At 34.4% G+C, this 13,486-nt stretch overlaps 1 protein-coding gene across 1 annotated transcript in view; it reads right to left on the bottom strand.

The window, feature by feature from the left end:
* The window catches only part of LOC136970135 (protein NipSnap-like), a 46,058-nt gene extending 41,014 nt beyond the window's left edge, over nucleotides 1-5,044 (bottom strand). Inside the window, exon 1 of the mRNA XM_067264530.1 lies at nucleotides 4,935-5,044. Coding sequence (XP_067120631.1) covers nucleotides 4,935-5,005 — 71 coding nt within the window. The 5' untranslated portion in view covers nucleotides 5,006-5,044. The remainder of the gene's footprint in view (nucleotides 1-4,934) is intronic.
* Between the last annotated feature and the right edge of the window lie 8,442 nt (nucleotides 5,045-13,486).

Below are 13,486 nucleotides of genomic sequence, written 5' to 3'. Positions count from 1 at the left end.
ATTTAAGTACGTCTGGAAGCGATGACTGGCTTGGAATTCAGGTACAGTATTTCAGCTTAGGTAGGAGAGATTCATATCTGTCGAGTAGTTTAATCCTCAATATAAATATAGGGAAGACCTGACTGAGTTTATATTCCTGAAGGAATTTCAGTTTAGCTCTTGCTTTGTTAGGGCTAACACAAATTTCTTGTATATCTTGGCTGATGTTTCCATATATGCTAAAGTCCAAAACTAAAACTGGAATAGATAACATATAATAAAATGCACAGCAGTTTTCCAGCAAGTGGAATTTGTGGAACAAACATTTGGAATTCGGGTACCACCCAATACTCAGGGATCAGACATTGTGCCTCACCTGGGTCAGAGAACATCGAAATTGGACATTAGACGACTGTTGCTATGTTGTGTGGTCAGACAAATTTTGTTTTCAGCTCTTTTGAGCTGATGGTTGTGTTCATGTGCAGGGACAACCACATGAAGCCATGGATCCATCATGTCAGCAAGGTGTTGTGCAAGCTGATGGCAACTTCATCCGGATATGGAATGCATTCTGTTGGTGTGAACAGGGTCCAATGGCAAAATTGCAGTCGACTTTGACAGTTTGTACCACCAGGATTATGGTACTCTCTACAGGGTGCACAGGAAGTACAACAATTGGTTCAAGAAACACTTGACAGTTTTTCAGCTGCTATCCTGGTTGCCAGACTTGAACCCTATTGAACATTTATGGGACACTGCAAATGTCACTCAATGCTTTGCAGAACTATCAAACAAGTGCAACTGAATTATGGAAAGCCATTGAACATGTCTGGATTAAAATAACTGGATTAAAATAATTGTACAACTCAGACACTTCATAGAGTCTATGCCAGGCCAACAGTTTTTGCCTCCAGGCTGAATTGGAAAGAAAAATTTTTTCACGGGCCGAACAAAATATTAAAATTAAATCATGTTAAATACAAATACACTGACCCAGGTGGCAGGTCAGATTTGTTTGAACAGAAGTTCCTGATGCATGCGCAATGTCATTTTACAATGCGAAGAAACATACAAGCAAAAAAAAAAAAAAAGGTTGACAGGCAGGTGGGGCTGTGCATCACACGTCAGCATAAACAGAGTGACACGGCGAAATGGCAGATGAGTTTCAGTGAGTGTGGGCTCTTTCGTTCTTCAAATAATGTAAATTTATAACAGACGAATACAAAAGTTGTAAATCTCTACAACGGAATTTTTTTAAAAAATGTAGTAGTATTGCGAATCATCCATTTGACCAATTATTGGAAGTTAAGTAGGTAATATTGAAAAATTAATCATGCATGGGCCGCATAAACCCATTACGCAGGCCATATGTTGGCCACCCCTGGTCTATGCCATTGTCATGTAGCCACTGTTATTCAAGCTCAGGTGGAGCTAAACATTATTAGTTAGGTAGGTGTCTAATTTTTTTGCATTTCAGTTTACTATGCACTAAATAACAAACAAAATATAATTCAATTAATATTTATTCTTATTGCATCATGTTTGCAATCTCCAGCATTTATTTCCCCATCTCAAAGAATCAATTTTACTGCTTAAAAAGAAAATTCAACAATGATATCACCAATAATTGTAAATAATTACAAATGTATTTTTATCTTTCCTTAACATTATAATGAAATGACATAAAAGTGAGGACTTGTTGTACTTTCAGCCTTAAAAATTTTGTAACTACAAAAAGGAGGATGTCCGAAAGGAGGAGTTAGTAAATTATTTTGCTGCTTCAAGATTATTGCTGTGTGAATTTATTTATTCATAACTCCCTTTGTTATATGATGTAAAGTATACATAATGTATGTTCAAAGAAGAATTACTTGAATATGGCTAATTGTAAGATCTGAATACAGTATATTTCTGAAAACAAACATTTTAAAACAGGATTTTCAATAGAAAAACACTTTTAGATATCTGTATTTCAAAATGCATAATCAATAGTCAAAGTTAGTATTCATTACTTTAAACATTTGTGTTTGTGAACATTTATTAAAATTATATGTAATCATAGTTCCAAATACAAATATTAAATTTACTATAAAATGTCTAAACAAAAAAATATATCACCTAAAATTTATACTTGGTATCATTCAATAGAACTTGATTCAGAGAAAAAACTTTAAAAAATTGGTCCACTAATTTCACTTAGCCCTTGCATTTGCTCACACATCTACACAACACAATATAGTGCGAGACTGTGTAATGTAGATTATATTAGAGTAATGAGACAGATGCTTTTATATCAAGTAACTGAATGTAAGTGTATTTAAACACAACACAAACAATTCTGTAGATTCAAGCTAGAAGCCAAAATCAAAGAGCAATGATTTAAGCTTAGTTCACATTGAGTATGATTCTCTGGCTAAAAGTGAAAAGTGAAAAACAGAGAGAATAACATGTCAGACACAATGTCATTACCAGCCAATTTTACCATTTCACCAATCGCTTTGAAGTTTGGAACTGTCGAGTTTTTTCGCTAGCAAAGAACTTTCACCGCCAATTGTATTCCTACTAGTTGTTGCATGGTTCTCGCTGTTTTCAAGATGGCTACAGAAACTTTCTTGCTCAATAGAGTAGATGTTGTAATTTGCAGTTTTTAAGTATTCCTCTCACCCAGCATTATTTTCTTTTTGACATATCTTTTTCTTTCCTGAATAAATAAATAAACGTGGTTAATAACAGAATATTGGAAGTGGCCATTTTGTTTTTCGGGACAATATTTTCTCTTGCTCGTAAATGATCAGCCACTTAAAATTCGCAATCACTTTTCACTTTTGGTTGTCAGATCAATTTTGCTAGGTGAATAAAAATCACTTTTCTCATTCACTATTTGCTCAGTGGGAACTAACTTTTAGTATTTGTTAAAGTTATTCCAGAAGCTATGCTACAAATTGAAAAACTGCAAGAATAATATCTCAAATGGCAATGTTTTTAAAAACCATTATCTACACCAAGCTCTACCAAGTGATACTATTTTCGGACTCTCTTAGTGTTTGCCACAGACCTGGGGACCTATTCTGAGCTCTTCCGATAACTCAACGAGAGCGATACACGGGATATTCGATAAGTCCCCTTAGCGAAAGGCAGTTAACAAACCTTAGGCAAATCGCTATTCTGTGCTCCACGTTAAGTGGGTTTCGCTACGGGTAGTCGGTCGAGATGCGTCTGGGTTCCACGCTATCGATAGCTATTACGCTTTAACCAATCACAGTTTAGTTAACATTGTATTTTTGTGACGTGACTGCAACCCGCCGTTTTCTGAGCGAAGCACGTGGTTTTAGCTTTGTTGTGTATCAACGCTAGTGAAATAGTTTTGTTTAAAAATGTCGAATAAAGGACAACGAAGCCAGCGAACTACAAGTCACCAGTCCGAGATGCTCGTTAATTTTATGGAAGACAACCCGAAATTAATGTCAGGGAAGTTAGATGCTTCCTTTACCGTAAAAGATCGCCAGAAATTGTGGCAAGAAATAGCCAACCGTCTGAATTGCGATGGAGTCGGCTCACAAAAACATCCAGAAAGATGGCGAAAAGTAACTGATAGTCATATATTTATATATTTATATTCAAAGCTATCATTTTAATTTATACATATGCGAATAAAACCTATTTCAGAAATAATGTTCATGCTATAGCTACTTACTTTAAATTTTAACAAGAAAGCAATTACATTATTCATACAATATTCGTAAACAGTTAAAGTAATTATTTTTAAGCAATACAATAACATAGCTTATTAATTCTGTCTCCAATTGCTCGTGAAATAAAATCATTCTTACACCAAAAGACGCCATGTTGTTTTCACTTTTGTTACGTTCCTAACGGCAGCTCGAGAGTGACCGATAACAAAAGCTTAGTTATCGCACGTGGCTATCGGAACCGAAAACGAAACGTACGACTCGGAATAGCATTTTCACGATTGATTAAACGCGAATCACGTGGTTCTGATAGAAACTGGTTTTTATCGTATTCGTTAGCTTAACGATACTACTCAGAATAGGTCCCCTGCTTAGATGCTGTTTGTTGTTTAGGCAGTAAATGTTCATCTAGGTAACCCCAATGGCAGCACCTCCGTTAATGGGGCACCGGTTGTTTTCACTACTTTTTTTAGCAAAATCGATGTTTTCTTTTGTATTTTTTACATAAATCACACCACCCCCACAATTGTTGACCCTTGGTGTGATATTCGTCTCCAAGGTCAGTTTTTAACACGTATCAGTCTACGATCATTCTACATGCTTCGCATGTAGATGTGTACCTTGGTGCTGGCTACCGCTCACACTTCAGCACCCAGTGGGGGCTTGCCCCTACACCCTTAAAACTATATTACATCAAGTACTTCACAGTCAAGTGGGCTACTCGATGCCGTAGGCTGAACTGTTAAACACGATACCGCCATTGGGGGCTACCATTTAGGCATTATAGTTATATTAAGGGCATTTTTCTACTGAAATGCTCTATATATTTTGATTGGATCCTGTAATTAACCATATTCAAGTGGAGACTTCTTTGGTGCTTTCTCTCTCTTGAACTTGTACTTCTAGCTAATGCAGGTATGCAGTTTAATTTAACTCCATATTGTAAGGATTTAATATAGAGGGTATTAATTCATGCCATAGACTCAACAATTATTAATAAAAATGTAGTTTCTTTTTTTGAAATTTTAATTAAATTTAAGACTATAGGAGCAAAACCATTCAAATTATACGAATGAATTTAAAATCAGCTCAATTACATCCATTTCTTCCATTAATCCACGTACCCCCAATTCAAAAGGTACGTGTATTCACATTGATTAATGACCTATAATTAATCAAAAGATAATATACATTTATCATTTTCTATTAAATTATGCATCCCAAATACATAATGGAAGCAATTTGAAAATATGCATAAATAATTACTTGGAAAAAACTGTAAAAAATGGCAAAGTCTTGCTGGAGCAAGAGGTCATAACCTTCCAAACGCTCGCCATCTTCCCATGTTTCCTTGCGAAATTTGATTGATGACGTAAATTGTTTCACAATTTCATCAAAATGTAATTTATCGAATTTATATTATAAAATAATTTTTAAAATACGTTTCGTTTAAAATAATATAATATTTTAAGTTATTTATGAAATAAATTTCTAATATTAGTAATTTAATTTATTAAATTAACTCGTTAGGGTGAGTTATGGGACCAAATCAACGAGATAGAATAACATGTGCCAGTAGCAGTGATTACAGCGCCAATTTTTGAAGCTGATCTTCTTCTTCTTCTTCTTTTCTTTCGTTTATATGGAGATTCTGGCCGGATGGCCTTTCCTCCGATGCGCTCCGTTTCGCTTTTAGGCGAAGCGGTATGAGCGATATACGAAACTTTCGAGGGCCTCCACGTGCTGGCGAGGAGGGAGGTCAGTTCTCGCCGAATAGATGGGTGTTAGGTCCCGGACGATTGCGAAGTCTATCGTCAAAGTACGGCCGAGGTCTTGGCGGGCCTCTTTATACTTAGGGCATATCAGCCAGAAATGGCGGGACGTCTCCTGGGCACCACAGGTGGACAGTCTGGCATAGCGCGTTGGCGTCTAGAATATAGAAACTCGTTTAATGGGGCCGTATCTGTTCGAGGGCGGGCCAGGAGGGTTTACGCGTTGCATGAGGAGGCGTGTATATATGGTACGAGGACGAAAGCCCTGAAGTGCTCCTGCCTTTTTGTCGTAGGCTGGCGGACCAAGATTCCGTTATCACTACTTTGTGCAATTCCCGAATGACCCGGATTAAATCACGGACCATGAGGGGCCTCCTCCAGGCGCCGGACGGAGTGTCATTGCACGCGGCTCTGTCTGCCGCCTCGTTGATAGATATCTCCACATGGCCCGGGGTCCACCCGATCTCTATGGGTTTAGACTAGAGTGCTGACTAATAGTGACCGCTATGTCAATAAATACTGCCGGGGAAGAAAAGAAGATATTGCCCACCGCCTGTATAGCTGACCTGCTGTCGGAGCATATGACAGACGGGTTGTCAAGGCTTTAGCTTATTTGTAGTGCCCGTTGGATACCTAGGGCTTCCGCTCCGTATACGCTGCAGTAACTGTGTAACAGCCATGTCTCTCGGAGGTTTCGATCCAGAAGTGGTACGCCTATCGACGTTCTGATCTTTGACTTTGAGGCGTCCGCTCCCAGGAGGGTCCTTCCCTGCCAAACCGACGTCTGTAGCTCCCTAAAAAGTGTGCACGCAACCGCTGGGGGGGGCCGAAGAGGTACGAGTTAGCTCTTCGAGGCGTAGATACGGGTGGACAGGGCCGTTCCGACCAGGGGGTGCAGAGGGTGCGGGGCACCCGGGCGGCAAGCCTAGGGGCGGCGCGAGCCGCCTTAAAAAAAAGGGAAAAATTAATTTATCATTAAATTAATATAATACATAAATATTATTCTAAATATTATCATTATCAAAATACTACTATTCTAATATTATTTGAATATATGTACTATTCTAAATATTATTAATTATATTTCAAATTCAAATTTTATATACACAACTTCTTTATTACATTACAAATAAGTTGTAACATTATATTCTATTAAATAAACTGTGTATATTTGTACAATTTTTTTAAACTTAAATTTACTTTATCTTTTTTATTTGTAAATTTTTAACAACTTTGGGGGAAGGGGCGGCAAAATTATTCTCGCACCCGGGCGGCAGATACTCTAGGAACGGCCTGCTGATACGGGTGGATTTGGACTATGCCGGGCGGCGTGTACCTCTGTTTGAAGCTGATTGAAGAGAAGGACGTCATGACAGTTTTTCGGTGGGTTCTATCAACGAGATAGAATAACATAGAGTGCGAAATCAGTTACTACAATTGAGGTGACTTGAAGTTGCGGCAGCCATGACAGTTTCGGTGGACTCCATCTATTGGCTAAATTTAAGTTAATGATAACTGAATGTATTTTGCAATTTAGATAAATTAATGAAGTTGTTTTTTAGGTTAATTTAACCCTTTTGTGCTTCTACAGCAGAAATTTCTGCGGGCCTAAGTCTCAGGTTGGTATCGTTCAAACGGCAGAATTATCTGCTCGCTTATATTCAGCGTTTTTCATGAACTATAGACGGCGCTGCATTTTCCACAAAATGGCTACTTCATCTGGGTCGCTTGTAACTAGTATTGTAAAATTAATCATATATTATTGTCCGATATAATGATATGCTGCTTGTAGCTGTTTATCGAGAAATTTTATAGTAGAACAATTATTGCTAGCGGGACACGTCTTTATGTGGTATCGAAACAAGTGAGAGATCGTTCTATACATATTTGTGCCCTTTGTGTTAAGAGCATCAGCTTCGACATTGTCCTATCAGGACTGGATTTACAAGTAAAAAGCTATTTAAATTGTTGCTTAGGGCTTCGACTTTCAAGGGGCCTCAAACATTTGTAAAAAAAAAAATTAAAGTCGAATTTTGTAATAAACATTTTTTTACGAACCAACAGTATATGCTTTACTTTTTATTTTGTGTAGTATTTCATTAATTTTTTTCTAAGAATTAACATAAGGTCTTTTTTAAAAAAAATTGATAAAACGAATTTTAAAAAAGATTTTTAATGGAATGAGTATAAAAATTTAATTAAATTCAGTTATAAAACAAGACTAGTGAAACCTCATCTTTTTCTTCCAATATCCGTATAAATCGGAGACATAATCTGATTTAATTCTTTTCTTTTTATGATTGACTTCTAAAATTGTGAAGGGTTGGTAAGGGGACTTAGAGTTCAGCTTAGGGCTTCGAAATGCTTAAATCCGATCCTTTGTCCCACACAAAATTACTGGCATTTTAACTTTAAGAAAATATCTTTTAAAATTGACAGCATAACTTGTTCGTGTAAAGTTGGACAATCGGGAAACCGCCAATTCTTAACAGTAATCCACTCTTTCAGAATTCGGAGAAGCTCATAAATATAACCGACCGATTTCCGAATAATCATCTGTTTTTCGTGTGGGAATAGACGAAAACTTATATTAGGCTCCCGTAAGTCTTTGAAATTGTAATTTGGAACGCAACAGAAAGCTTTGCTTTTTCTATTCATCTTTACTGCTGATAATACACAAGAATTAAGCAAACGACCCAGATAGAATAGTTTTGTTTTTAAACACCAGAGGGCGAGCATCCGGTGAAAAATGCGAATAGTTAACAGTATGGAAAGAATTTTTATTGAGAACTATACATCTTAGACATATGCAGTTTTCGCGATCATTTTCTTCTGTTTTTATTTTACATAGTAATATTTTTTTGGATTTTATTTTAAAATAAATTTGTCATTTTTGATTTTTTAAATAAACCCACTACTTAGATTATTCAAGGTCATGTTAGTACTGAGGTAAATCTTCGTTTTTCTGTTTCTTTACTTTTTTTGCTAGTGTTTGTGATATCACAAATTTATTGAGTTCATTACATACTTCGTTATAGTTTTTATAAAGTCTGATTATTGTTTTTTTTTTAAATCGTAAATGCAATGTATAAAAGTTACTTTTGTAAATTTTTTTATTATTTTGTTAGTTTTTGTACTAATTTATGCTTTTATATATTTGTTATACATCGCTTTCTGTAATTTCCCAAATTTTAATTCAATTCTGTTAATTAGTTTACAAAATATAACAGTGAAAATATTGTAAACAAAAACACGTGTTTCTGGGGTCACGTGACAGGTCATGTGACCACAGAATACCTGCAATAGGTAAGGTGACGTCATTCTATTTCTGTGACGTTCCTATGATGTAGAAGCTATCTAGGAAATTAAAATAATTTAAATGTTTTCCATTATTTAAAAGCATTATTTCAGTAAATAAATTCATTTCTTATTGTTTAGATATTTATGATAATTTAAATTTAAATATATTAAAATAATAAATGAATTTTATTATTATGAAAATAATAATAAGTTATCAGAATAAAAAATACAGATAATACATTCTAATTATTATTTTGTAATATATTGATAAGTTAATTTTTTTTTTCTTTATGATATATAAAATATATTTGTGTATGTAAAACATAGGTACAGTACTATTGTGATCTTCAGATGGCACCAATGTATATAATATGTCAATTCCGTTTTTAATTTTTTTTTAATTAAAAAATGCAAGTAATTCAACATAATTCAAAATTTGTGAAAATATACAATTCTAAATGTTAATACTTTTATGAACCAAATTAGAAGTAACATTTCTTTTATTTTTTTAATAAATAGTAACTTTATACATAGCATATTTTTTTTTGTTTAATAAAAAGAGAGGCTTTAAAAATAAGTGTATAAATATTTTAGTTTTTTAATGAAACACACAAAATTTACACTATAATGTATTAACAGATAAATAAATAATTTGGGAAGGTCTTTAGTTTAAAATTTCGTTACAAGATGGCATACATAAAGCCTGCCATAAATTTCAGTTTGTGAATTTTCATGAAAAACACCGGATATTATTATTTTTTACTGCAAGTTACGATTTATTTTAGTAATAACGTAATTACCTTTACTGACGCGCGATTAACGCTTAATTATTTTTTATGGGATTTTTTTATCAAATTAATTTAATCGTTCTAAACTTCTAATGCACAGATTTCACTTTGGTAATGTTTTCTAATGTATTTTCTGATGTCATAAACAACATTCAATAATTATAAAAACGTTATTTTTGTATTTTTGTACGAGTAAAATTGTTTCCATACGTCTGTGCATTACATACGATACACTACATTTTTATGACAAGGAAATGCTTAGCGCTGTTCATTTACCAATATATACCATAAATTAGTTTCCATTATAAAATATTTACTTCATTTCAAAAGCATATCATGATATACGGCGAAAATTGCGTAGACTGTAAAAGCTATAATAGGAAACTGGGTTAACTTGACACCTGTATGACTGCAGGTCAAATACAAACAAAAGTCTCCCGAATTGTCCACGCACGTAGAAAAACCAAAAAATTATAATGAGCATGACCGGAAAAAGTTTATTTTTAATGATTCAAAAGGTCCAAATATTCATTAAAAATACCAGTTTAACAAATATGAAATCACTAGATTTATAATCATTGCTAAGTGACCAGCTATTTTCATACAATCTCTTTGAAAGCGACGTTCCTTTTGACCCAGATATACACGGTTCACAAAAATTATTGCAAAAACGCAAAGAATACTTCGCTCGCGCGTATTGGACAATGTAGGTTTTTGAAGCAGTAAAAAAACAAATAAAAACCTCCTCTCATACGCGAGTAAATACGATAATTCGATTGCTTTTCTTAGGATCGACTGATTCAGTTGGTTCTGGCATATTCCCACAGAAATAAAAATTTTTGAAGTATTATATAAGAAAAATATTTTCAGAAAACTTAAAATGCATAAATTTTTATTAAATTAAAACAAAAATTCTTATATGATTTTATTTATTCTAATTAAACAAATCCGAAAATTAAAAATTATTTAAAGCGTCGTATAATTTTAAGGTGTTTCGTGTTAGTTTTATTGACTTTTAAAGATTTGTCTAGAATATTTTAGCACAATTCAATGCACGCTACTCAGTGTAATGCAAAATACTGTATCATATTTTAAAAAGAATGATGCGTATCACTGTCCTTTAAATATAATCATTTTTGTAAACATTTGTCTTACTTGTGCACCTCTAATCTTAATACTTTCCATTTGACACATATAGTTAATACGAATTATAAAAAATTGTTTCAATAATGCTTTTACAAGAAGTGAGTAATGAGAATCTTCACTAAACTCGGTAGCAGTGAAAAGATTATCACTCTTACGAAAGATGACAGTAGTTGAAATTAAACCCATTGTATCATGTTGTAACTTCATAAATCTTGCTTTTCTATATATTTTTTATTAGAAATGCAAAATGGAAGAATATCCGTACACTTCAATTCACTTTTAGCTTTTGGAGATGGAGAAACTCTGGCTAACAAACACTTCCTATATGCTGATTTAAACTACAATGCTGTGGGATTGTTGTTGTTACCACCTCTATTTCTAATTGCAGAAAAAAAATAACTCAATGTGATCTTGACTGAATTTTTTGTTAGAAGGTAATTTAATAATGGCTTTTTACTCCAAACGTATTGATTTGTTATTTGTTCTATATTTTTTAAATCAATTATTAGACCAATTATTGGAATCTTCCTTCTTCCTTTAAGAAGTGGACAGTTGTTTACAATCATTCAGTTCCTTCGTTAATAATTTTCAAACATTGGTTTTTGTTTCTGTTTGTGACTGGACTCTCTGTCCATCTCCCCATTGGGTGACAAGAATTAAGCATGTCAAATATATCATTTACTTTCAATGTAAATTCAGCAGTTGCATCAACATTATTAAAGCCTTCTATGTAATTTTTTTTACAAAGTATAAAAACATTACTTACAGATCTACTTAATGTCTGTGCTGCTATATTTACAGGGTGTCCCATAAATCTGTAAATAGTTTAAAAATTCACAAAAGTTGTAAGAATTGGTATATTTGAATGCGGTTTGCATAAAAGTTATTCTCACGAACGCGGTCGAAAATCCCCAGGAATTTTTCGGGGGGTGGTCCGTTCGGATATGTCGGGCCCCGTCCCTCACCACCCGGTCGCCCCATTGTGGGCCTGGCCGAACCCATAACGGGCCTTCTAAAAAAGAGGCCCTCTTAGTGCCCACAGGGCGGAAAGAGTTAAAAAAAAAAAGGGCGTCCCATAAATCTGTAAATAAGTTTAAAAATTCACAAAAGTTGTAAGAATTGGTATATTTGAATGCGGTTTGCATAAAAGTTATTCTCACGAACGGGATTTTTCGGGGTAGAGAAAAAGAAAATAGTTCAAATTTTTGTTGATAGGGGCGCGAACGCAAAAAATTCACAGGAACTGTGGAACAAATCTGAGTCTTATAAAATGCAGGGTGTTCGATTAATAGCTCATTTTTGAATTTTCCTGTTACTGGCGCTGACATACGGTTTTCATATGATGAAGGACCTTTGATAAACGTGGTGCACCACCGTGTGGGCGATTACACAAACATCTCGTTTCTTCGAAACCTCGTACTAGGGAAACCAATCTGGCGGGAGTGATTGGACCTGAACCTTTCTTCATTCTCTTCGTGTCCTAAACCTTCGTAAAGTTTCAGTCGGCAATTCGTGGCTGAGATAAAACAATTTCACCAATAGTGCTTTATCCACCAACGTCAACTTCTTAAGAAGGGATTCGTCAGCGAGTGAAAATCTGACAAAAAAAAAAAAAAAAAAAGTTTTTTTTTAAATTTCACTATCACAAGAATGAAATCCGATTTAGGCCTACTTATCACTGATATTAAACACACTAAAATTCATAATTTAATATGTATAAGGTGTCTATCCAAAACATTTCTAATTATTTAAATTTTTATAAACCGGAAAGAATTTTAAAGTAAGTTCGACACTTTTCGTTTACTTTTATTAAATTAATCTTTAAACATTTTATTAGACATATAGTGTGAGCAAAATTAATAGTTATAACTTACTTGTGAAATGAAATTCCTGAACCTTTCTTATAACTGTTGGTACAATTGATAGAGGCACAAAAATTTGTCATGATTATTTCTTACAGTACGCTTCGCTATCAATCAACGAAATAGAACCCAACGAGATAGAATAACACAGAGTGCCAGTAGCAGTGATTACAGCGCCACTTTTTGAAGCTAATTGAAGAGAAAGATGCCATGACAGTTTCGGTGGGTTCTATCTCATTGATTGATAGCGAATCGTACCGAAGATAAATTAATAATAGGCGTGAACGTTTTTGATGTCGCAGGTCTTTTTTTTTTTAACTCTTTTCGCCCTGTGGGCACTAAGAGGCCCTCTTTTAGTAGGCCCATTATGGGTTCGGCCAGGCCCACAATGGGGCGACCGGGTGGTGAGGGACGGGACCCGACATATCCGAACGGACCACCCCCCGAAAAATTCCTGGGGATTATTCGACCCGTTCGGATTCGATCCCGGGTCCCCCAGAGCGGTAGGCTGCCACCTTTACCGCTCGGCCCTCCGGCCGTCTTCTGATGTCGCAGGTCTCTTGACAGTAAAACTATGTGTTTAATATGTAATGTAATGTCGATATGTGTATATTAAAATTAATTTTTATTACTTAATAAAATTATTATAATTTTTCATTTGTAAAATATATATATTTTTTTCAATTTTAAGTTTACACTATTCACAGAAATATAACATTTTCGAGTCTGTCTGTTAAAGAAGTTTATTCTTCAAACCATTGTAACTGTTACTTCTGTGGTTGTGTTAAAGGATTAAAAGATAAACTCGAAAATGTTATACTTTTGTATTCACAAAAATATAACATAGTCTAAACTTCAAATTGTCAATAGTCTAAACTTCAAATAAACAATAGTCTAAACTTCAAATTGAAGAAAAAATATCCTGAGTCATCATGAAAATTGTAAAATTT

The sequence above is a fragment of the Centruroides vittatus genome, unplaced genomic scaffold (assembly GCF_030686945.1).
Source record: "Centruroides vittatus isolate TY-2023 unplaced genomic scaffold, ASM3068694v2 contig_19, whole genome shotgun sequence".
Lineage (NCBI taxonomy): Eukaryota > Metazoa > Arthropoda > Arachnida > Scorpiones > Buthidae > Centruroides > Centruroides vittatus.
Note: the sequence above shows the minus strand (reverse complement) of the source record. Positions and strands in the feature narration are given on the sequence as shown.